This window comes from Serinus canaria, chromosome 1A, assembly GCF_022539315.1.
Source record: "Serinus canaria isolate serCan28SL12 chromosome 1A, serCan2020, whole genome shotgun sequence".
Classification (NCBI taxonomy): domain Eukaryota; kingdom Metazoa; phylum Chordata; class Aves; order Passeriformes; family Fringillidae; genus Serinus; species Serinus canaria.
In genome coordinates this window covers 62,698,552-62,723,410 of record NC_066314.1, presented here as the reverse complement: position 1 = coordinate 62,723,410, position 24,859 = coordinate 62,698,552, and the positions used below count along the sequence as shown (strand labels likewise).

The following is a 24,859-nucleotide window of genomic DNA, read 5'->3' as shown; positions in this document are numbered from 1 at the left end:
TCTTGTCTGATATTTGGGAGAACGATTTTTTAATTGGTTAGTCCTGGTTATCTGGGGACCTTAACCTGCAGCCAAGATGGGATTTCTACCACCAATAACAGTTTGCACATCTAAGGTTCTGTCTTGCACGTGCTTGCAGATGAAACAGAAGTATTACATTCTAGTCTGATAATATAAAAAAGAAATTAATGTGAAGATTTAAAGCCTTGAGGTTTCGAGGGATGACTGAGTGCTACAGAACACTGTACTGTCTTTTTCCAGATTTCTATTAGACTTTTCTAACCTTAATGCTGGTATCACAGTGAGGGAACATAAATCCCTCTCTCTGCAGTATCCTCTTGCTGCTTATGGCACAACAACCAACACCTGTGTCAACATATTGATTTCTGGAAATATCTTCTTCATTACTACTCCTTCTTGTATTATTCAGAGGAGTTCTTGTAATTCTTCCTTGAGAATGCCTCACCTACCAAAGTGGTTATTGTTCACAGTGTTTATAATCTTGGGACTTAGAGAACAGGCTAAGCTGTGCTCAGGAGAAGAACAATGAGACTTTTTCTATTTATTTCAACTGAATTGCATGTGGGATGAATTAACGCATAGACTGGATTTAAAAAGCTGTTATATACACCAGTAATAAAAAGCAGTTATTATCCATTTTTGTTTTGTTGAAGGTGATGAAGAGTTGGGCTGACAAGAATACCTACAATACTCTAGAACTATGCTGTATATTCATAATTCTTTACTAAGTCTTGTAATTTCATGGACAACTTAATTTTTTTTTTGTAGTTGCACATGGAAAATCTGATGCTGAAAGTTAAATGGGAGTTTTCATTTTGTTTGCTACAAAAATATTCTCACACTAGGAACATCAAAGAAGGTAAGTACCAGATTAGTAATTCTCTAGGACGTTGTTTTTCATTTCACCTTCTCTGTTCTCTAAATATTGATGATCTTGTTCTCTCTTTGTTACCAGATTTTATTGGGATGGATTTGTAGTGATGCTTACCAGAATCACATAGTGAAATGACAATGCAATTAACATAAAGGATAATGGAGGAACTTTGAAAGCTGTGTCTGGTCTCCACCAATAACCAAGCCTGGGAAGTCCTAATAAGACTTTTGGCAATCTCCATTGTAATAATTTTACTGTCAGTCAAGAACTCAGCCATGGTTGGAAGTACAGAATACATAGCTACTGACAGACACTTTCAAATCCAAAGTTGATTATTTTTTCTTTTAGTTTGTTGTGGTTATGCCTGTAAAAACAAGATAACAGTCATTCTTTGTGAAAAAAAAAAAAAAAAGTAGGATTTTGTCTGAAATCCTTCAGTTTTGTATAGGATTGTTTTTTGGGTTTTTTTTTGAGATGGATGGAGAAGAACGGCTGAGTAACTTCCAGACATAAGTGACAATGGGCTATCTAGATCTTCTTGAAATAAGAACAACTTGTATTCAATGTCTACTGTACTGGAAAAAGAATATGTTCCTTTTGTTGTAAAAAGTTTCTGAGCACACCAGGAATTCTGCATGTGGAGTTGTAACCAGTTCACTGTGGCAGTGGACTGGTCTGGTTCTTCTTCATCCATGCATCATCTAATTTTTATTTTTTCTCCAAGTATAGTAGATATGGCTCAAATTCTTAGACTGCCAGGGTCTACAGCGATGAGTGGCCAGTGCTTCACAGGGACATGAGGGCCTCAAAACAGCAACAGAACGTCTGTATTTTACTTGCAGCTTGTGTTATGAGCTTGTTATGTTCAGATGTAAGAAGGTGTACATAGTACTTCGGAAGTGCAAGCGGGCTGGAGAAGTAAACACTTGCTGTTGATGCGGGGCTTGTGGTGAAAGAATCCCAGACAGCTCCGAGCACAGCAGAGCCACGAGGTCGGGGTTTGCTCCCCTTGGCCTGGCTCAGCAGCACAGATTAAACGCTGCCCATGCCGGTGGGGGGGGGGGACGCTGCTTTCCCTCTTCGGGACGGCAGATGGGAGACGCGGGGCCCAGCCACCCTGGCTGAGCCCGCGGGGCCGCACCGGCCGCGCTCCGCTCTTCAGACACCGCTTCTGGGCACCGAGGCCCGGCTAAGCCCAGCCTCCCGCCGCTACCTGAGGGGCCGGGCCCGCCTCCAGCCCGGGGCGGGGCCCAAGGAAGTGACTTCAGCCGGCGGCGGCGGTGGCGGAGCGGCTCGGTGAGGCTGAGCGCGGAGCATGGCAGCGGTGGCGGCGCGGGCACTGCTGGCGGCGGGCAGGGCGGGCGCGGGCGGGCGGCGGGGCCGCGTCCTGCCCGCCGCGGGCGCCGCTCCCCTCTGCACCGTGGCCCCGCAGCAGCAGCAGCAGCCGTCGCCCGACATGAAGAGCTACCTGTGGTCGCGCTACAAGGAGGCCAAGAGGGTCACCAAGGGTGAGCAGCGCCCGCGGGCGGCAGCGGCGCGGCTCCCCCTCCGCGGGCCGGAGCGGAGCTGTGGTGGCGGCTGGGAGCGGAGCAAGGGCGAAGCCTGTGGGGGAGTGGGAAGGGTCCGGGGGCCGAGGCGCGGGTCCGTCCCGCTGCGGCTCCGCTGCCGTGCTGTGCCCAGGGCCGGAGCGGCAGCGCGGGGAGAGCCTTCGCCGGTGGGTCCTGGGGGCCGGCCAGCGGGGACCCGGGCTGTGGAGGCGGCAGCCCCTTCGTCCTCCCCTCGGAGGGAGCGCTCAGCCCCTCACGCCATCGGCCGTGCGGGGCCGCGGCTCTCGCAGCGCCGTTGGGACAGCGCGTCTTGGGCCGGGAATAGCGGCAGGTTTGGAGGTGTGTGGAGTGTAGGAAACCAAACGTAGAAGGAAATTCAAGAAGCTGGTCATCTCATTGATGGCTGTTATATATATACACAAAGTAACTATTCTTAAATAGACTGCTTTTCCAAAAAGTTAAAATTCTCTGAAGTTTTGGATGAGTCTTATTTTTGCATATGTTTCCATTCTAACGCTGTGTGAGGCATTGTGAAATGTACAGAAAACTTACAAGACTGGGAAGCCCTGGTCTGCAGCCCATCCAGGCAAAAAGCTAAGGGAAAAAGCAACCAAAATAGTTGCTTCTGCCCTTTCTCCGATGGGAAGAGAATTACCAAGATAATACTTGCTTGAAAGTGTGGTCTTTTCTGAGAGCTGGAAGAAAAAGAGGCCAAGTGTCTTCTATAATGCCATGGGGAAGAGCGTGTCCTGTAGTGGCATTGGATAATGCTTTAGCTTGCTTCTTTTGCCTATAAAGAAAGAAATTATTGTGTTTTCGTGCACTTAGGAGTCTTGAATGTGAACTGGGACTTCACAGCACTGGGTGCAAGCAAAGCATTTATGAATGTAGAATAGCGTCAGCATTTCAGAAGTGAAATTAAAAGCTATGTTAGCGATCTCAAGAGAGGTCTGTGGGCTTTGGAGGGTGAGATAAGGGATATGAAGAAGGGACGTCCATTTTATTTTGAATCTATTTTTTATTTTCCTGTTTTTGGAATTAACTTTCTCTTGTTCTAAACCACACCCAAATAATACTTAGGAGCTGAGGTAGGGTAATGTTGTGAGAAAATAAGTTGGCCAGTGGGTGTGAGCTGGCAAAAGATGAGGCAACTGCTTCTAGAATATTTCAGGCTATTATATTACAAGTAAGTCACCCGATGGCTTCAAGTATATGATATTTCAGTTAGTTATGATGTCGAGATGACAAGGCTGGAAGGCTCTCCTGTTTTTTGACCCAAGGCTTATAGCACTTGTGATGCTGTCTGCTGGCCAGAATGTCTAATAGCTGCCAACTGTTCATACTGTCTGTTTTCAGACAGCCACCAGTCAAGCTAGTTTTGAGCTGAAGTATCTTTTTTTCTATATATGGCTTCATAAATATCTTTATTTTTAAAACAAGTGTTGACTCACCAAGCTGCACAATTGGCATTTGAAAAACTACTTTCTAATACAGAAATGGGTGTTGTAATGTGATTTTGGAAGTTGATTAAAAACTGTGCTTATGACTTCAAGTTAGTTGAATGCTCCATGGCCCTTTCTGTAGAGGAATAGGAATATAGTAGGACTATTTGCCTTAATCGTAGCACGTCAAATTGTATTTGATTTGATTGTTGGGCTTTATTTGAAGTTTGGAATTAAACTCAGTGAATTTGGGTTTTTTCCCCTCTTAAAAGACTTGGGTGTCTGCCTCTGAAGTCCCCACACCTACCTGCCTTGTTGAGATGTTTTCAGTGTTGGAGGGTGTAGGGATCTGTCAGAGCTGAGGGTTTTTAGAGAATCTTGGTCAATTCCGTTTAAACCTATATGGAAAGTAACCAAACAAAGCATATTCCCTTTAAAACTTGCCTTTCCAAGCACAGATTTAAGATGAACGTTCCCCTTTTTTTTCCACTGGTAGGGAAGTCTGGAGTATAAAGACAGTATATGGAAAGGAAGGAAGGAAAACATGCTCATGTTTTATGCTGCCAGGAGACTAGAGTTTAACCTCCTAATGTTGCTCTCTCAAGTTTTGTAAACAAGAAATATAAACACTCTCAATGCTTAGTACTGACATTGGTGTTGGACTTATTATATCACAGTTTTAATTTCTCAGTCAGTATACTTTTTAAATCAAATATCAACAGAAACATACTCTTAAAAATGGAAGTGATTTGCACACTCTGTGTGTTTGTGTAGAAAATAAGCAGAATATTTTTGGTTTTCTGATTCTCTGGGAGGTTAATAAGCATAATGTGTATGTAATAGTTGCTATGTACACAGTCACGTATAGTTTATTCATGTGAGCTGAAACTGATTAATGTGATAACCCTGAAATGGTGAAGCAAAAATTAAAGCAATATCAAATTAGAACAATATCAGTTCTTCTTCAGTGGCAGGAGCTGGACCAAGTAATGGGAGCAGAAGACAAGGCTCCTAGACTAGTAGTAGTAATAATATAATAATATTCTTCAACTCCAAATTCCTATTCAAAAACAATAATAAATGGAGTAGCAAAAATTTGCTACTGGAGTAGCAAAAACTTATGTCTGGTGTTCTCTGATAAGCAAGATGCCAAAATGCATCTTCTCTTCAAACTTGGACTACAGAGAAAAGCTTACTTGGAATAAAACCTGTGGATCACCAAGACCAGTTAGGGACAGTATGTTCAACAGCATCATATTGTTAACAACTAGGTTAGTGTGAATTAGTTTGATAGTTTCTATCATCATTTCTCTATAGTTAGCAATTGCTAATGGATTTCTGTGTCTTCATTTAAATTAAGGTACAAGGCTGGTATAACTTTTTTTCCTCTCCCCTGTTCACAGAATTGGTTCCCTCAATTATGAGCAACATGCTGAATCCAGATGCTATTTTTTCAAACAATGAAATGAGCCTGTCAGACATTGAAATTTATGGGTTTGATTATGACTACACCCTGGTCTTTTATTCTAAACATCTGCACACGCTCATATTCAATGCTGCTCGAGATCTTCTTATTAATGAGCATCGGGTAAGTAAAATTATTGGAATAACAATACACTTATGAATAAAGGGTATTATAAATGGTTTTTGACTGAGAGGCATGAATCATCTTTTCATGCCTCAGTCCTAGCTTGGCTCCCTTATAGCACATTCTGTACAACAGCTAGATATTCACAACAGAAGCCCTGTTTTATTCTCAGCTGCAGTTTTGAGTAGAGAGCAGTCTGTTAAGGATATTTGTCTTATCTTTCAATGTGGGTGCGCAGTTTGTTGTTTGTTCCTGATTGTCATTTATTGGAGTCACGTTAATAAATAAGAAACTTAGAAGTTACCATTACTGTGTTTCATCCCTTGCTGTGAGTGCAGTGATTAATTTCCCTGTGAAATATTTTTAGCTGGACTACACAGCAGGGTTTTGATTGCACTGAGGGCTTGTGCCTTGGCTGAAGGGGCAGCGTGTGCAGTGATCAGAGCCTGGATACAGGGAAGTGTTCAGGTCAGAGCACTGCCCTCCTGCCTCTCCATGCAGTGTTCTTGCATTGGTGACAGCTTGACATCCAGGCAGTTTGGAGCTGCTTCTTGTCTAGTTTGGGGATGGGAAAAGCTCCCACGTCTCGGGAAGTGGAGGGGGAGATGGGGGGCTGAGGAAACTGAAGGTATTTCTGGGATAAAGACTGAAAAAAATCTGTGGACTAAAAGAAGCAAAATTAATTAAACAGTAGGACTTGCAGGAAAGGAAAAGACAGAAAGTCCATGGAGTATGTTAATTAAGCTGCTTGTGTATTTTTATACAACCTAAATCTGAATGCGTGGTGTTATTCTACTTTCGTATTTGAATCTAAAGGTTAGGAGCTATTTATAAACACCTATAAATATCCTTGGAAGACCAATCAAAACTTCATGGGTGCTACAAGCACACACAGCTTTACCCCCTTGCAATTTTGGCATGTCTTGATAGCAGTTTCTGTGGGATGTGTAAATATACTTTTTTAAAGCTACATGGTTCATGGGAAAAACCCATGGGGGGAAATTACAGTTTATTTCTTATAAAGTAGCTAGAGGCTCTCTTGAAGCTGCCTAATGCACTTTTCCCCTGAAGGCTTGTAAATTAGCCTTATATGTATGGAGACTCTTGTAGAGAGGGTGAAAAACAATGTCTGGTTCCAAGGCTGCTGTAACTTGTGGGAGGAGAATGAAGGACTGCCTTTCAGTGTCTTAATCAAAGAAATAATAGTTTTCTCAGGCCTTGTTGAAACTACTGAAGTATTTCACCCTTTAAAAACAGGTGAACAAAGCCCTTAGCCCAAGACATGCACCTGACATTTCTTTTCCTGCAACCTGTGTTTACAGCAGGACAAAATTACAGTTGTCTGATAATGGGCTTGTACTGAAAAATGTTAGACTACAGCTCACACCATATAATGGAGTGAGCTACCTAACTATATATAAAGACCTGAGGGAAGAGTACAGACATCAGTTCATGCATGCCTCTAAATGAATTTTTTAATGTATGAAGAATGTATTGAATGTAAAAATATATTAAATTAACTTTTTTGAACAAGAGGCTAATGTTCAAAGGTAATTACTACAGACTACCTGAATGTCCAACTTCAGATACCAGGATGGCCTTAGATTTAAAGCAATGACTTTGGATTTTGAAAAAATGTTTGACTTGTCTTGCACACATATGTTCCTGCAAATCTCACCAGCCTATGACAAATTCTCCTAAATGATTACAGCAAATAAGAAGCATAGAAAACTTAGACTTTTAAAAATCTGCAGAAAAAAAATTATTGTTTTGATTATAGTTTTAAAATCAAATCATTGCTCTTTTCTTAGTATCCTGCAGAAATAAGAAAATACGATTATGATCCCAATTTTGCCATCAGAGGGCTTCATTATGATGTGCACCGGGTATGTATAAATAACTTTGTGGTGAGTTATGTAGTGCTGAGAACATATCCAGAAAAATAGAGAGCTCTTAAGCCTTTCAACTTTTTACTCTGCATTGATGTGTAAGGATTTTTTTTCATGTTTTTCATAGCAGTCTTTATTCTTTATTATTACTATTATTGTTATTATGCTATTATTATTAACATCATCAATAAGAATAATTCTATTTTTTTAAATGGCGCTTAAGTAGATAATGTTTTGGGCATTTTGTCCTTATGGTGGGTGGGGAAAGACAACTTAGGGTGCAACAGGATAAAACTAGGTAAAAGTCATTGATAAAAGTATTTCGGAAGCTGTGAAGGAAGTTGCAAGGAGAGTGCTCAGGTGTTCTTGAGGCAGAAAAGTTATAGGTAAAATTGCTTTGACTTTTGTAATTTCGTGTCAAATAGTTGAAGCAATAAAAATTACTTTCTTTTTTCTTTTTACTTGCTAGGCATTATTAATGAAGATTGATGCTTTTCATTATATTCAGCTGGGAACAGTTTACAGGTGGGTAAAGTTATTTTTTCTTTATAATAACAATGAGTGCTTTTACTTTTTGTTTCTTTTAACTGCGTTTATTAGTGTACAGCTTGGATTCTTACCAGGACCCATGCCCTGATGACCCCACACATGAATGAGCATCCTGGCCTTGCTGGAAGGGGTTTTCTTTGCATCTCTGTGTGTACACACAGATGTGTACACATGGACTGCCTGATCCAGCCCAGCTGATTCCCCAGATCAGCCCTGGCAGAATTGGCAAGCTGGTTGGTCACATAGTGCTGACTCACTTTGTTTCCGGCTGTGAAATTGTGTTGAAAGACATCTAAAAATACCCTGATGACTTCTCTGCTGTTGCTTTCTATGTAAATAATTGTTACAGGGTACCTGATAGCATGACTTTGGTGTGGTTGTGGAGACACTTGAGAGGTCCTGCTGTGCTTGCATAGAGCTTTTAAGTTTGGCACATCAACCAAATCAACTTGCACCACACTTGGTACCAGACTTTAAAGTAGACAAGAAGCCAGGCCACCTTCCTTAAAGTCATTGGACAAAAAGACTTTTACCCAAGTTTAATCTGTTGCCCTCTTAGTTGTGTTCTCCCACCTACCATGAGAACAGAACACCCAAATTTGGGTCCAGAAGGGGATGTGCTCTGGAAATGATGGTTTGCATCTGACCTTCGTGCTGTTTCCTCAAACACCTGTGCAGGGATGAGGGAAGATAAAAAGAGGCTGAGGGCCATGAGAGCTGATGTCAGGATGATGTGTGGTTATACAGCTGCACTGGGAACTGTGTCAGGACTGTGAGACTAGTGGTAGAAGTAATCTACAGCTTTGCCTAGGCAGTCATCTCTACACTGTGGCTTTCACTGTCCTCTGTTGATTTGTGCTTAAGTAGCTGCTGATTCACAAGTGTTTTCTCTAGCAGTATTCAAATAGCACTTAGCATAGCTGTCTGTAGACCAGAAGGGACCTCCTCAGTTCTGGTGCTGTTACTTGGTATCTGGTTTATATTTTGGTTGCATTTCTTTGTGCTTGCTGCTGTGGAAGGGGGGATGCTGAACTATTGATGTTACAAACCCCAAGTATTATTTGCTCTGTTGGTGCACAAGACCAGCTTGAATGCTGGAGTTCTGCCAGCAGCAGCTCAGAGTTGAGTCCCAATTGGTGCATGGAGACAAGTGCAGTAAAAGAACTGGTTAATGCAGGATTCTGCCACCACAAAATCCCCAAGGAAGTTCATGGATCATGCCTTTCCACTGCAAAGCTGGTGTGGACTCTAAGCACTGAAAGCACTAGGCTTGTGAATTAATTTATTTTTATTTTAATGCTGGCAACTCTTCTTGGTCAGACCAAGAAAGGGAGGCACAGAAATAATTGTCTGTTTTACAAGACAATCATTAAGTAAGTTTGGAAAAAGGAGTCCAGCTGATCTGGTTTGCATTACTGGTTGTTTTTTTCAATCCTGAGTAAAATATCAACACTTCTGTGGCCTCTGATGAGGATATTTGCATGCCTGCAGTCTTTTAGATGCTTTAGTGCAAGATGCTTGATGCTGTAAACATTCAAAACCAAACTAAAGCCTGTACTCTCTTAATAGTTTATAAACTCTGGGGAAATGTTATCTCCTTCTTCCCCATTTGTTGTTTTATTTGAATGTTTTAATTAACAACCATCCTTCAAGTAGTTTTAAATTTTGGGAAGCTGAACTGTTCATACCTTTAAAAAGAAATTCTTATTTAGGTAAAGGTTGTGTATATTTTTCACTCCCTTAAATCTTCAAGGACATGGTGCAGAATAATCTGATTTAAGCACGATCATATCATCAGTGCCATATAAGAAAAAAAGGCAGCGTGAGGAATTACTTTGTGTTAAGAAACTGGAAGTTCCAACTACTTCTAAAAAAAACCCTTAAGGCATAGCTTTAATGGGCACTAATAAGTTGTTTTCCCATAAGAAAGTAGAAGGGACTTAAAATTGGAATGTGTTTTGTGTGCATGAGCCTGTTAAAATGTTACAGGTTTGGTAAGGAAAGGTGCTGTTTTAACTTAAAACACAAACGTTCATGTGACATTATTAGGGTTTTAATAAGATCCAGATCTAAGTGTTAATCTATCAGGGTTTGGTGATTACTTGAAAATTTTAATCTGACTTTTGAACTAAAGCTAGTGTTTCTTTCCAGAGGCCTCAGTGTTGTCCCAGATGAAGAAGTCATTGCAATGTATGATGGTTCCCATGTCCCTTTAGAGCAAATGAGTGACTTTTATGGAAAGGTAAAACCACAAAAGGGTCTTTAAATTGATTGAAGTTTTTTGGCATGAGGGTGGTGGTGTTTAAATTTTGTTCTCATTATATAAGTAGCAGTTATATTTTCTCAATATATGATTGAGTTTAATGCTATATGGGAAATTTGCCATCAAAGTGACAAATTGCTTTTCTCTCTCCTTCTTGCTGTAGTTTATTCTCTGACTGTTCCCTTACCAAGTCATACAGACAGAGTGGTGGAACACAGAAAATCAAGTGACTTGCTCAGTGTTGCACACAGATTCTGATAAAGGCTGGCAAATGAACCATATCTGGTTCATGTACTTTACTTTTTCCTGGTGGTCTGATGGCTTAGCTGGTATAGCAGCAAGTAAATGTGTGGAGACAGCTCCTGCATGCAACCTGGCAGAGTCAAAGTAAGAGGATTTGACAAAAGATGAGTGATAAAAGATGAAACTTCTATGTTAAATACTAAACTTTGCCAATAAAGTTCCTTTTGTTTTTTTCCTCTGGTGGGTTGCTTCCTCTTTCTCAAATGAAGGGTGAAGATGACTTTTTGCTAAAAAGCCAAGTTTCTTTCACCCCTTTTAATGTCCAGATGTTAATTTCATGTTGACATGAAAAGCCCTTCTTTATGATGAGGAACATTTTATTATTCTTGTTCTTATTTTAAGGAGCTGAATCTAGAATTCCTTAATCTAGTCTCTGCATCAGTTGTGAATATCACTCTGGCATTCCCAGTGGGATGCCTTGGTCTGTTTAGATCTATACTTTCTTTGATCTTAGGACAGTGGCAGGATGAGAGGCAAAGGACACAACTTGAAACACAGGAGGTTTCCTCTGACCATTAGGAAATGCTTCCTTTGCTGTGAGGCTGACCTAGCAGTGCCACAGGCTGCTTGCCCAGGGGACTGTGGAGTCTCTGTTGTTGGATACTCAGGAGCCATTTGGACAAGGTCCTGGGCACTTGACTCCAGGTGGCCCTGCTTGAGCAGGGGGCTTGGACAAGATCTCCAGCAGCCCCTTGCAACCTCTGCTCTTTGTTATTCTGATGCTGAGCTTCTTGCTTCTCCCTTCTTACTGAGAGGTATTTGGGCTGTGTTTGCTGTTATATAATGGGATTTTCTACTTCTGTGAAACATAGCTATTGTTATAATTACAACAGCTTTTGCAGACTAGAAATCTCTTCCTCTATTACTATTGTAGAACCTTCCATCTTTTTATTATCTCATTTCGAGGAGGTAAATTGGTTTGCAATCCTAATTAGTATTCCACTTACTACAAAACCCCTCAAACTAAGAAAACCTCCACCCCTCATCCCTCAGTGCTTCTTGTTTGCAGAAGTGCAGACTTCTCAAGTGAAGGCTTTTAGCTGAGCACTATCTTGTTTTATGAATTAAAATACCATTCTTAAGAGTAATGATTTGGATTTATTTGAAGAATTATTCACAACACTTTTGTTGGAGATAACTTTATCGAAGGTCTTAGTTGAAAAGCAGTCTTTTAGCCATGTGAAGAGGGATGGCAAAAGCTGAATAGTGCAACTAAGCTGAAATTATACTGTTATACTGAACAAACAAAAGTGTTCTAATCTGGGAAATACCTGACTTTGTTTTTTCTTTCCTTTTCTTCCCATTACTGTAGAGCTCACAAGGAAATACAATGAAGCAATTCATGGATATATTTTCCTTGCCAGAAATGACACTCCTTTCTTGTGTGAATGAATATTTTCTGAAAAACAACATAGACTATGAACCTGTTCATCTGTACAAAGATGTCAAGGTAGATGTCAAGCTTTGAAGATTTGGATAAACTTGTATATTTATGTGTCTTCTCTGTGAGCACTTCAGGAAGCTTTTACCTGTTGTGCTAGCCTCAGTGAAATACCTTGCTTTAGGTTTAGTATGGAGCAATTATGGGTATGCAACCATAAAAATATAAGTAGAATTAAGGTAGAGTTTGGAAAAGAATAGACTGAAATTGATTTGACAGTTGGCATTCTAGGAATTTTGCTCTTTTTGTAGGTTTGAAGGTGAATAGGGGAAAGTGAAGATCTTGTAAGGTGATAAAAGTTCTTTTGAATGTTGTTCAGCATATCTTTTTTTCTCACTATCAGGGAATTACTAGGTTATACAGAATGTAAGAGGCTATAGGGAATTCCAGTTTGGAGCTTTCATTTTGGCTAGTGTACAATCATTTGCTATCTCTTTTCCCTATTTACCTCTTTCTCCTCCAGATAAGCTCTAGTACTAGTCTAGAGTAATTTGACCCTCTTGATTCCTGCATGTGTCCTGCAGAGGAGATAATCTTATGTCATGGTTATGTTACATGGAGAAGGCCATTTCTTGTGGTTTCTCTGAAGCATGTAGAGAAATTTCTGTACTATTCAGCATTACAAGCATTTTGGAAACCCTATAGTGATATTTTTTGAGGATTTTGAGGACATACCCTGAGTGAGCATCAAAATGGCAGTACCACTGTTCTAAACAAAGGTGTCTGGTGCAGAGCTGGCTCAGGAGAGCTGTTAAATGCCTCCAGAGTGCCTTCTAAGTACTTTGTTCAAACATTTAACTTCTTTAATCTGTTCATAAATTTCTTATGTAAATAATCAGGGCATTTGTGAGTGATTATAATCTAAAATCTGTCAGATGTACAAATATTTTTTTTTTTTGGAAGGGGAAAGGAATGTGTTTGCTCCAAAGGTCACTGGAAATCTGTGATGACTCTGCTTCTGCAGAGGGCTTTCACTTAACCCTCCTGAGTAACCTTTCACAGTTATGTAAAAGTGCCCCTCTGCTATATCGTTTTGTACTTCCCAAAATTATGAAGTTAATTTCTCAGAAGAGAAACAGTCTTTGTCTAGTGGTAGCATCATATATATGGATATACACACGTACACATATTATATAAATTATATATATATATATATATAATATATATATATATATAATTATATTGAACATGGCATTTCTGTAAAGTTGGAAGTGTTTGGAAGTGAGTTGTTTTAAAAACAAATTACTATTGCTATTTGGTGAACACTTGAAAAGATGAAGTTCTTTACTGATTGTTGCTTTCCTCACAGGATTCAATCAGGGATGTTCATATCAAAGGAATAATGTACAGAGCAATTGAAGCAGATATTGGTAAGTATTAATGGTATAATCTATCAAAGCTTCTCTTACTGATAGTACATGATTTTTCTGGCTTCCATATTTAAAGATTACAATTCTAAATTTCTAAAATTTGAACGACTTATTCCCACTTGTCAAAGGTGTGTTTAAGTGTAAACACACTGTTAAGCTGTTCGGAGCTCTTGGTTGAATGCATACAAAGTTTTTCACAAGAGTTTTCTCAATTAATGCTGTGTTTTCCCCAATTCTCACAGAGAAATACATCTGCTATGCTGAACAAACTCGTGCAGTATTAGCAAAGCTGGCTGATCATGGCAAGAAGATGTTTCTCATCACAAACAGTCCCAGCAGCTTTGTGTACGTGAGCAGTTGTTTACTCTTTAACTATGCATTTGTAAAGGATGGGGAAGATGAGGTTTTCTAGTATAATTCATTTTATTGTACAGGCAACTGCACCTTGCTACAGTTAATTGTTAATATTCCTCTGTCCTTTTTAGGGACAAAGGCATGAAGTTCATCGTTGGCAAGGACTGGAGGGATCTCTTTGATGTGGTCATTGTCCAGGCTGAAAAACCAAACTTTTTCAATGATAAGCGGAGGTGGGTGTTTAATCAGTAAAGACTGATTCAAGCATCTCTTCCATATAAGGATGTAGAGTGTGTTAGGAAGTATTTTCCTTTGGCTGCAATGTAAAATGAAATCATATTTTATGAAATCCTGGGTAAAGTCATTACAAAATGCAGCAACACCCAATGCTGAAGTCTAAATATTTACCCTTTTTTGCCTAAGAAAGTTCTAGGAGCTGTCCCAATTGTACTGGAGTGACTTAGGGCCACAGAAGCCATTTTTAACTTCTTATTTGCATGTTGAAGTGTGCTTCTTTCCTAATAAACCTGAGAAGTCTTGATGCCTTTCAAATTAGACCCTTATCTGGAAATGTCTTCCATTGCTTCTGGGTTTGTTTTTTTTTTTTCATCACACATGATATTTAAAAGACATCTGGCTCGCTGACAGACTGGAATATTTGGACTAGTTGTGATTAAGTAAACACATCTCTAGTGTGTATGCCCTACTTTAACCCTTGAAAAAAACCTTTTCCTTTATGTGTGCTTATGATTTGAAAGTAAGATAGAGGGAGATGGGATTATTTTCCCTTTACTTTTTGCATTTGATTTTAAAAAGATCTTTGCTATATGTCTTGTCTCCAGTCCTGTGCTCTCTCACTCTCTCATCTTCAGTTGTCCAGGTTTGCAAGCTGAGGGATTGGGCAAGAGTCGTACACATCTATTTTTTTGTGTTCTCTCCTCCTTAGTGGCAGACAACTCATGCTGTTTCTTCTCTTCTGCCTGGGGTCCCTTTCTTCCTTCTCAGCAGTTTTTCTCAAACTGTGTTTATAATGTCATAGGTATACTGGAAAGTTACATTGCTTTTCACTGGTTAAAGTGGAAGTTTTGGAGTTTTGCTTTTTCTCTTACAAAATTCAGATGCTAGAGATTTTTTTTCCTTTTGAGAAATGAATAATTTTAATGCTAGTACTTTAATTTCCTAAGAAGTGTCAGGATTCTTACAGCAGCATAACAATTGCATGTTTATTTTAGACCATTTCGGAAGGTGAATGAAAGGGGAGTCTTGCTCTGGGACAAGATTCACAAGCTGCAGAAAGGCCAGATATACAAACAGGTATGCTTTCAATAGACTCTTCATGTTGAAATTTCATACCTATTTCCTAGAATCCCCAGCTTCTTTGGATATAAAGGTTTCTAAAATGCAGGTGCATTGTTTAAGAGAGTTGTTTTAACATCTGAAGTTGTACAAATTCATTGTTGGTATCGTGTGTCATTGTCTCTTGAAGTGCTGCTGTCACTGAAATCACCTGTAAAATTTGGGATTCTTAGTGTATAAACTGAAGACAAGATTTGTGCTATGAAATATTAGTAGTGGTGTACTAAGTTCCTTTTTCATGCCTGTGAAGGTGCAAGTCACATGCTGCTCCAATGTCTGTGTCATTATTTCTGCAGGGTAACTTGTATGAATTTTTGAAGCTTACTGGCTGGAGGGGCTCTAAGGTTCTCTACTTTGGTGACCACATATACAGTGACTTGGCAGTAAGTAGTTTGCTTTCCCAAAATCAGAGAAAAAACGAGGCTTTCTGTTAGTTTTCCTCTCTTCCTCTGCAGTTATTCAATGTAACACACTTTCATATGATATTTTAAAATACAAAAAAAATTGGTTGTTAAGTCATATTGCCTTTTTTTTTTTCAGCAAGGAACCTTGGTGCTGTAAAATGCCAACCATATTTTCCACCTGACTTGTAACATTTAAGTTGTTTACTAACTGTGGTCAGGAATGCATGAGGTTGTATTCCTGATCCAGATACTGATTATGTCAGATGTACTAGAGAGTAAACACAGATATCCAAATGTACAGGATATGCCTGACTTGGATGACAGCTGAATGAACTGCTGTTTTGAATGTTGGAGTTAATCTTCCTGTCACTAATTGTGAATGTTCTTCCCAAGATCTTGCTCTGATTTGTATCCCCACTCTCCAGGCTTTTTTTTTTTTTTTTTTTTTTTTTTTTTTTTTTTTTTTTTTTTTTGCCACCTTATGAACAAATGCTCTGTTAATTGTTACTTCAGGGTAAGTGAGCACCACTTGGCTCTTTTGTAATTGATTCCTTTTGAATGCCTGGATGTGACTTTTCCACTCCAAGCTTTTGTAATGTGTTTCAGCAGCAGCAGATGTTTACATTTTTCCCTCAGTCTGCTTTTAAAAAGAACAGTAACATTGGGTGCTTCAGAAGACTGAGGGCCAAGAAGGAGGATGCAGTTCTGTTCCACTCTGGCACAATGGAGAGGAGAGCACTGGTGGCAGCTGCCTTGTGTTGTACCTGTCAGGAGCAGCTTGAATAGCTCCTGGTTGTAGTCCTCTGTCAGCTGGGTGTGTGGGTAACCAGCACAAACCCAGCACACAGTTCTTGCAGGTACTGCTGGCAGCAGCAGAGCTTTCATCTACAGAGGCATTTTCTGGTGTTTGTTTTAAACCTAATGAATTGGTGTTTATTTGCAAGTTCTTGTGTGTTCTTCATTTCTCTCTCTTCAAAAATGTGGGATTTGATGCTTAATCTGAAATTAAATTCTATTGTCCATTGGCACAGTTAAGTCCCACTGTTTCATACTTCTGTTTGTACATAAAAACCAATTAAATTACTGCTGCTTTGGGATAAACAATAGTCAGATTCTGTTCTTTTTAAGTAGTTCTTTTTAAGACTAATATCTGTATTTTGTAATTCTTGGTAAATAGGACTTGACCCTGAAGCATGGCTGGCGCACTGGTGCGATTATTCCAGAGTTACGATCGGAGATTAAAATCATGAACACAGAGAAGTACATTCAAACCATGACCTGGCTGCAAACCTTGACAGGATTACTGGAACACATGCAGGTTTGTGCTCTGTGTGTGTAATCAGCTCTGGAGAGCCAGAGGGATCCAGTCAGCTTTCTAAATGCTGGACATTGATGTTTGCAAGTGCTTTCAGTCTTGCTGAAGAGTTGGACTGTAGATAAATGGAGTTATTTGTGTGTTTAGTTAATAGGAGTTGTCTCAACATCTTGTCCTCTTTCTCCACTGGTCAGCCTGGATCAATTCCTGCTTTTGTTTCTTTAAAATGCACATGGATAAGTTCTGTATACTGATCTCTGAATTATTGCTCATATCCTGTTAGCTGATAAGGGTTTATTAATAGAAAGGTTTACTTACAGAGTTATCTTTAGTTACAGGTTATCCATACTTAACATTTCAGGTTCACCGTGATCCTGATTCCCAAATGATCTTAGAAGAATGGAAGAAGGAAAGAAAGGAAATGAGGTAAGACACAGGGGATGAAGAATTTGTAGTGTGCTTTGGTAGCCAAGGGTTCTATGCAATATCTTCCACAGGTTTCTTTGCAATTTCTTTCCATCCCTGGTTTATATTCCCTGTTAGTTACAGATATTATAAAATTTTTTTGAAGTAATATTCTGCCTGTCACTTGTGCAGCTCTTCTCCCCTCTGACACTTTGTATATATGGACCCTTTTTTCCCCTGTCTTTAGAACAGATGTAACTTTTCTGTGTGTAAAGGTAATATCTCATTAAATCCCTTTCCCTCTCACTTTGTGATTCTTCTGTGTCCCTCTGTGTTCAGCTGTCATTGCTGATTACACAGCTTCTGCATGAATGAAAATTGTATTTCTTTGTCAAGGCTTAGGTCACCTCATCAGGTTTTTTTATGTGATTTCTGCAGATTGCTTGTAATACGTCTTAAAATATAGAAGCTGAGCTCTGCTCTAGGTTGGATTTAGTGTGGATTTATCACAAAGTTAGGTAATAGGGCTAGGAGTCCTAATAATCTATTATCATGAAGAAGAAATCCCTAAATGCAGGGGGTGTGAAGTGCACAGTTTTCAAGGCCAGCTGCACCACCACCAGCAGCCTTCCCCAGAAATGTGGGAATAAATGAAATGGGAATGATACTTGGCAGTGACTAACGCCCAAAACTTAATTCCAAGATGTGTTTAAGCTTTTTGTGTGCATTAAGCCAAATCTTTGCCTTTGCTTAAGAAGTCTTATATCTTTGGAACATTGAATGACCTTCATATTTAGATAAAGGCAAAAATCTTCTTTCACAATTCCTAGAAAGGAAGGCTTGAGATGTAATGTTTCTGATGTCAGAAGCGACTTATCTCTAGTGGGAGGTGTGTGAAGCTCTTCACAACTGTGGTTTCTAGACCTGGATTGTATATCTGCAGGAGGTGAAAAACTTCTGTGGCACATTTTAGTGTTTTGAAGAGCAATGGGAAGAGAATAATGCATAGAACAGGTTTCAGGATCTCTTTGCTTCAGGTTATGGATGCCAGATGGTGAAGAGATGTGTGCAGGTCTATTCACTTCTCTGTCTTTGTTTTCTCTTTCTGGGGGACAGGGAGATGAACAGGAACTTCTTCAATGCACACTTTGGAAGCATATTCAGGACTGATGAGAATCCAACTTACTTCCTGAGACGTCTCTCTAGGTTTGCAGATATCTACATGGCATCACTGAGCTGTCTCTTGAACTATGAACCTGATTACACCTTTTATCCAAGAAGGACTCCTTTGCAGCATGAACTTCCTGGCTGGTCAGACCAGCTGTGCACTGGTACATTCAGAATACCTTTCCTACAAGAGACAGTTCAGATCAAATAAACTCCTGGTAGCTGTTCTCTAAAATGGACAAATATCTGTTGGTTTTCTTGAATGTACTTGTATTTTATTTAAGTCACTTACGTCTGTTACTTTGGTTTATATGTAGTTCATACTTATTCTCATGAGCTTTGTACCTGGTTTTCTCCTCTCCTGCTCAGACATGTGAAAACTCCTCTTACATACAGAAGAGATGATGGACTGCCAAGCTAGTAGTGGGCCATTGGAGGAGAGGACTGCTGCTGTTCTGGGGTGGTTGTTTTAGCTTGTTCATTGAAAACCTTGATCTGCAGCCTTGTGGTTTACAAAGAAATACCAGGACTCTCTCTTCTGCTGCTTTTCAGCACTCCAGCTGGAGCATGCAATGGATTGTGGCATGGAAGAGTTTAAATGCAGTATTAGTAATTCAGTGATACAAGTTAGTAACCAGCTTAGGGGGAGACTGAGAAGGATGGTCACACTTTTTACCTTTCCTTGCTGCTACAGACGGAGCCTTACCTTTGAGGGGCCACGGGCTGGAGTGCCCTGGCTCTGCTGCACTGGGCTCAGGCTCCTGGGCTCTTTCTCCTGTCTGTACAGTTTCTGTTCTTGCCATGTCTGTGCTTGGCTGCAGGTGGACCTGAGCCTAAAGTGGAAACTTGCAGTAGCTTGGGCTGCTTCAGCTTCCTTCTCTTAACTTTTAGGTACTTTTTTTTTTGAGTTTCAGAACACTTCAAGTATCCACTCTCCAATAATAGTAGTTTCAAGAGCTTTTGCATTTCAAAGTGCAGACAGATCTCTTTATCAAGCTTCAATTTGATCCTAAATGCTGCTTTTAAAGATTTTAAACAGTGTCTTATTCCAGTGGTATGCAATGTGGCTTTGCTGTTCCCTAGGAGAGAATGTATTTCATATAGCCTTCAGTAATGGACTTCTAGAGTCAAAAGTAAACACGCACAATGGGAAAAGGACTCAGAGGAAGAATTAAGAAATGAGAAACCCTGAGTTTTCTGATGACATGTTTTTAGCTCAGGCCCTGAAAGCTAAATTAGGAGTGGTTCACATTTTGAATAAAGAAAAATAGTTTTGGTATAGATTAGAAGTTTTATTGAATTACTGATAGTGAAGGTAATGCATGAACACAAACTCTGGGTAGCATATGTGTTTCAAAGATTTGAGCTGAAAAATGTCTATTTTGCACAAGGAAAACATCTGTTGATGTATTTCCTCAAAGAGGCACTTTATAGAACTGCTATATAGTTGTTTTCAGATAAGAATTATTTCCTTTCTCTGAATCCAAAGGAAATGTTTGTTTTTTCAAGTGGTGCTTCCCACCCCAGCCACTTTAGAAGGCATAATATAATTAATATTTTCAAATTTTAGTTATTAAAGGCTTGGTTTTTAAAAGCATGTGATTAACAAAACATAGAGCATTTGGTATTCATTTTGGGATATCACTTGCTTTCTATCATGATTGCAGGCAAACAAACTTTTGTTGACCAAAAGTTTTCTGGTTTGGTTTGTTTGTTTGTTTTTTAACCTGTCTGAATGTGCAAGTACCTAGATTGAATTTCATATACAGTATATTTCATGTTTTTAAAAGCATGTTTGCCAAGAATGTACTGTAAATTAGCCTGCACAATTTTGTAAGTAGTTTTCCTGTATGCTTGAAATCAGTACAAAGTTCTCAGAGGTGGTTTAGATTTTATGATTTTTCCTATACTCCTATTTCAAACTTGACTGAAGTGTGTGATTTAAACACCCCTGTGTTTAAAGAGATGAATATACTTGAAATGAGTAAGTTCATCTGACTGTCCTGATGTTTTGCTGGAATAAAAAGATAACATGTTGCAGGAAGTCAGTTTGACTGCATCAGGAGTTGACTTGGTGGGGCTGTGCAAGAAATATATAGCATAACTTGATAATGAAATATGAAGATGGAAATATCCTGATTTGCCTTCAGTTCTTTATCCTAATGCTCAGCTTCAGGTGAACTTGGTGTTACGTGTATGGGGCATCTCTCATGCTCCAGAGATTTCAATGCACTGTTAAAAAAAAAGACCCACCCAAACCACGGTACATTCATCCTGTGTTAAGCAGGAACAGTTTAATTGGCTTGAATGGTTATATTATGCACATAATGCATGTTTTTTTTTAAGATTTTCTTCTCTCACCCTTCCTTTCTCTTAAGTTAAAATCAAACCTCTCTACCAAGCTATGTTGCAACAGCCAGCTGAAGTAAAATATTGTTTATATTGCATGACTTGTTGAAATAAACAATGTTGCATGAAAAAAGTTAATTTAAAAAGTTAGTTATTGAAGGGTTATGTTTCTTTAAAATAACCCAACTATATATAATATAAATTTAAGTGAGAATATTCAAATGTATTATTTATTTTTCAGTGCTAAAGTGCTGCTTTGTAACTTATAAAAATGCCTTGCATTTTTTTAGTGATTTCACTTTGACACTTTCTGCATTGCTCTATTTAACCTTATGCTACTGATTTCAAAGAGATTTTTTAGGCATGTTTAATGGGCAGTGTCTCTGTACTAATTTTGGGAGTATGGTTCATTTGAACACCAAAGCAAGAAAAAGTTTTTGTTCTGGTCTATAAAGAACACAGAGATGAATAGCCTGTCAGTAAAAAAAGAGATTAATGAATTGTGAAGCTTTTTTTTTTTTTGGTGATAAAAATATTTAATGATTATTACAAAAAATAAATGCTTGGACTTTATCTTCTGGTCTCTGTGAGCCTTAATATTTTGATTGACTGGGAAGAAGGAAAGAACATGAGTTGTATCAATTGCAAAATTCTGTGGGGAAAACTCTCCTAGATGTGTGTGTTTAAGTTTGTGTTCTAAATTTTCTAAAGTCTCTGAAAACTAGCAGGCTTGTGTAGGGGGACAGGGGAAGGAGTTGAGGAAATTGACTGTATGTTTGTTTCATCCAGATGAATGTGTATTTACATGTTATATTTCCTTCCTTGTGCTTAATAGCTGCATCAACAACACTGGGTTTGCCAAACCCTGCCTTGTTCTGAGGGAATGTCTGCTGGGGTAGTTCCCAGAGATAACTAAAGCTTTCCTGGGCTTCCCTCCTGCCCCTACAGACTGGGGGGATGTTACTGCTGCCAGAAAGAACCTTTCTTTTCTTGCTGTTTTGTGGGTTTTTTTTCATGTTCTCATTATGATATTTAATATTTTGATGCAAGGAGGTGACACTGAATCAAACTCAAGTTTGATCCCTCTCTGATGATGTGTGGTGACAGTGGCAGCTGTTACTGCAGTGCTGGTAAAAACACAGTGTGTGAAGAGCCTTCAGGCCTGAAGAACTGAATGTAGGCATTGCATGGCAAGGGGATGTTCATCTTCACAGTCCATTTTTCACAACAATGGTTCATTTGGACATAGTCACTGTCATCCAGTGTCATTGGAAGTCCAGTTTAATTCAGATGTCTTTGAAGATGGCCTTGAGATGCAGCTTTTGACCACAGCTTCAATTTTACTACAGGTGAGGCAACCCAATTTCAAGTAGGGATGAGACAGGAAAGCCAGAAGCTCCAATGCTGGTTTCTTGAATTTATTTTTCTGTTCCAACTAGACATCACCTGCATTTCTTACTAAAAACTGCCTCAGTCACTGCTTCCCTTTGGACAGTGAGGTGAGATGTAAAGCAAACACCAAGCCAAGGTTGAAAAAAGAGAAGCTGGAGGTGGCAAGGAGGACACTCATGATGACTGTTTCCTGCTGCTGACTATCTCACAGGAAAGTATACCAGCCAGTTCAAAAATAGAAGTTTACCACATGTTCTGTTTCACACTTGCCTGTTCTAATTGTAACTGAGCCAAAATGAGAGCACAGGCCAGGAGTACTCGAAAATTTAGGATATTGGCCAAGTTAGCAGCCCTGTGTGCTTGTAACCATTTTAAAGTCAGTATAGAAAAAGAAAAGCAGTTAAATAGCAGGTGAGTGAAAATCAGCTGCTTTTCCCAGAGAGGTGTCTGCTTCTGGGTAGGTTAGTTGAGACTCAGTTTTGCTTTTAGCACTCATAATTTGTGCTGCTCGGATTCAGCCAACACTTCTGAAGTTGGTATTTCTGTGAGCTATATAGGAGGCATCTTAAACAAAGCTCTGCTCTTTTGGGTTTTAATTTGTAACAAGATTTTATTCCTTGTAATGTAGGTGTTCTTTTCTCACAGTAAGTGTAAATAAAAATGTGTTTATTAGATGACTAATGCTAAATTCAGTTTCTAATTCTGATCATACGGACTACTCATCACAAGCTGTTGGTCATCTGAATCCTATAAAATAGAATAAAAAGAAATCAGACTTGAACACTGCATTAAGAAACAAAAGTAACATTTTGGCAACTTTGTCCATACAGATGGCAGAGTTGGCACCTGACATTTCTTACCAAACAAGTCCTTTTACTGGATGCCAAATGGTGCATTTTGATTTTAGACTCTGCATGTACTTGAAGGTGCAATCCTTCCTTCCCTGAATTCCCAGCCCCTTTCCTGCTGGGTTTCAGATTCTTTTGAGTGCTAGTGTGGCTCTCAGCTACATTTGTAGCAAGGAGACATGAAGACAAAATTAGAAGGCTTTTTAAGTTTTTATAGATGTGTCACTGTCATCCAGTGTGATTGGAAGTCCAGTTTAATTCAGCTGTCTTTGAAGATGGCCTTGAGATACAGCTTTTGACCACAGCTTCAATTTTACTACAGGTGAGACAACCCAATTTCAAGAAGGGGGGAGTCAGGAAAGCCAGAAGCTTCAATGCTGGTTTCTTGAATTTATTTTTCTGTTCTGACTAGACATTTCTCTTTTATAAAATCATTCCCTCTTACCATTATATTAGTAGTGTCTCAATCTCAAATCAAAATGAATACTTACTGAGAAAAGATCATAAGTAGGTTCTGGTGAGGTCAGTGTTGCAGAACTTTCATATGAGGGGTTGGTGATATTTGAAGGCTGTGACTTGTCCAGTGGCGTTGTGTCAGTGTCATCTTTGCACTACACAAAAGCACACAAACTTAAATTTCATCCTCTTCCCCCAGTGCATTAAGTGGGGCACTTGAGCCTCTCTACCAGCTGCTGCACTGTTGTGATTCAACTGGCTTTATTGTCTAAATCTGTCTCTGGGCATGAACTGTGGTTTTGGTTGTTGTTTTATCTCAAGTCACTTAACACTGGTATCTCTTTTCCTCTCCCTTCTTGTTTTTAAGCCTCAGCAAAAAATGAGAGAGGAAGTGTGGCCTTGGAATGGTGCTTGGGGTAGAAAGTGCTTGGATAGTCCTGAGGACTCTCTTTGAAATTATTTAAAAATCTAAGTGTTTCCTCTGGCTCTTGGCTACTGGGTTTTGTTTCTACAAGATGATTCATATTACCTGCAGGGACTAGAACAGGAGGGACTTCTGTTCACTTCTAGGTAGACTTTCTTTCAGGTATGTTCTTGTATATTTTGTAACATTTTTTCCTCATCCCTCGTCTCTGTAGCTTAGTTGTTGCTGACTGTTTTTGCCTCATCTGTTGCTATCAAAATTAGTTAAGAGAAATCAAACATGAAAGTGCATCATTATAAAAACTTGCACTTTTCAATCTTACAGGCATTTCACCTTGTTTGTCTTTTGGATCTGGCCTTTTTCCTATGAAATGTTTCAACCTCCAGAACAACAAAATTGATAGTAATGGAGGAGGAGAACAGGTTCCCTTCAGTGGTTGTAATTCCTCACTTCCCTAGGGCTGAGCTTTCTGGGGAGGCAAGGGCCTCTGCACTGCTGTGGTGCAGTTAAATCAGCTTTGGGCCAGTCCTCGGTGTTGGAAGTGCCTGTGTGAGCAGAGATTTGGGTGGAGGGGTCTGGGGCAAATGTGAACTCATGTCCAGGGCGAGCCTGTGAGCCTTCCCCCCTTTCTCTGTGTCTGTCTGAACAGCTCAGGTGTGAAGCGTTCAGGAATGTTTCTAGCTTAACCAAACGTATGGAAAAACTGAAAGTTATGAATTTGAGAAGTGCAGTTGTCCCCTTCCACCCCCGTCTCGTCCTCCCCCCCCCCCCAGCTTTGTGCTTTCACCTACCTTGAAGTGCTGGAAGCTGATGTTTTTCTTCCTGAACCTGAGGTAAGAATATCCAATCAGAGCCACAATTCCAGTAACTAGACAGATGCCAAAGAATATTCCTGTCCCAGCACTGGTATGGAGAGGAGCCTGGAAGCAAGGGAAGAGGGTGAGTGAGCTCTGGGTGGGCACTGGTCAGCTTACAGCACCCAAGCACAGGCAGTGTCCCTTTGAGATATGCTCTGGTCCTGAGCTGTTCTTGTGCTTGGGTTTCCTGGTGGGTGTTCCCTAGAGACATTTGAATGTGGCCTTTGGATGGAATCACAGAAAAG

General features: G+C 39.7%; 2 protein-coding genes across 2 annotated transcripts in view; one reads left to right on the top strand and one right to left on the bottom strand.

Annotated features, from left to right (window-relative positions):
* The first annotated feature begins 2,153 nt into the window (after positions 1 to 2,153).
* On the top strand, positions 2,154 to 21,210 carry NT5DC3 (5'-nucleotidase domain containing 3). The gene is made up of 14 exons (XM_050987525.1): positions 2,154 to 2,403; positions 5,288 to 5,472; positions 7,284 to 7,358; positions 7,831 to 7,886; positions 10,062 to 10,152; positions 11,789 to 11,926; positions 13,227 to 13,287; positions 13,530 to 13,632; positions 13,773 to 13,874; positions 14,874 to 14,955; positions 15,294 to 15,380; positions 16,579 to 16,719; positions 17,078 to 17,142; positions 18,238 to 21,210. Exons 1-14 carry the CDS (start codon positions 2,211 to 2,213, stop codon positions 18,497 to 18,499), a joined length of 1,641 nt encoding a protein of 546 aa, XP_050843482.1. The 5' UTR covers positions 2,154 to 2,210; the 3' UTR covers positions 18,500 to 21,210.
* A 1,395-nt stretch (positions 21,211 to 22,605) lies between these two features.
* Positions 22,606 to 24,859, bottom strand: part of STAB2 (stabilin 2) — an 81,203-nt gene continuing 78,949 nt past the window's right edge. The window contains exons 65-67 of the mRNA XM_018918733.3: positions 24,549 to 24,677; positions 23,369 to 23,488; positions 22,606 to 22,776 (exon numbers count right to left, since the gene is read on the bottom strand). Of these exons, the coding sequence (XP_018774278.3) occupies positions 22,726 to 22,776; positions 23,369 to 23,488; positions 24,549 to 24,677 (300 nt within the window). The 3' untranslated portion in view covers positions 22,606 to 22,725. The remainder of the gene's footprint in view (positions 22,777 to 23,368; positions 23,489 to 24,548; positions 24,678 to 24,859) is intronic.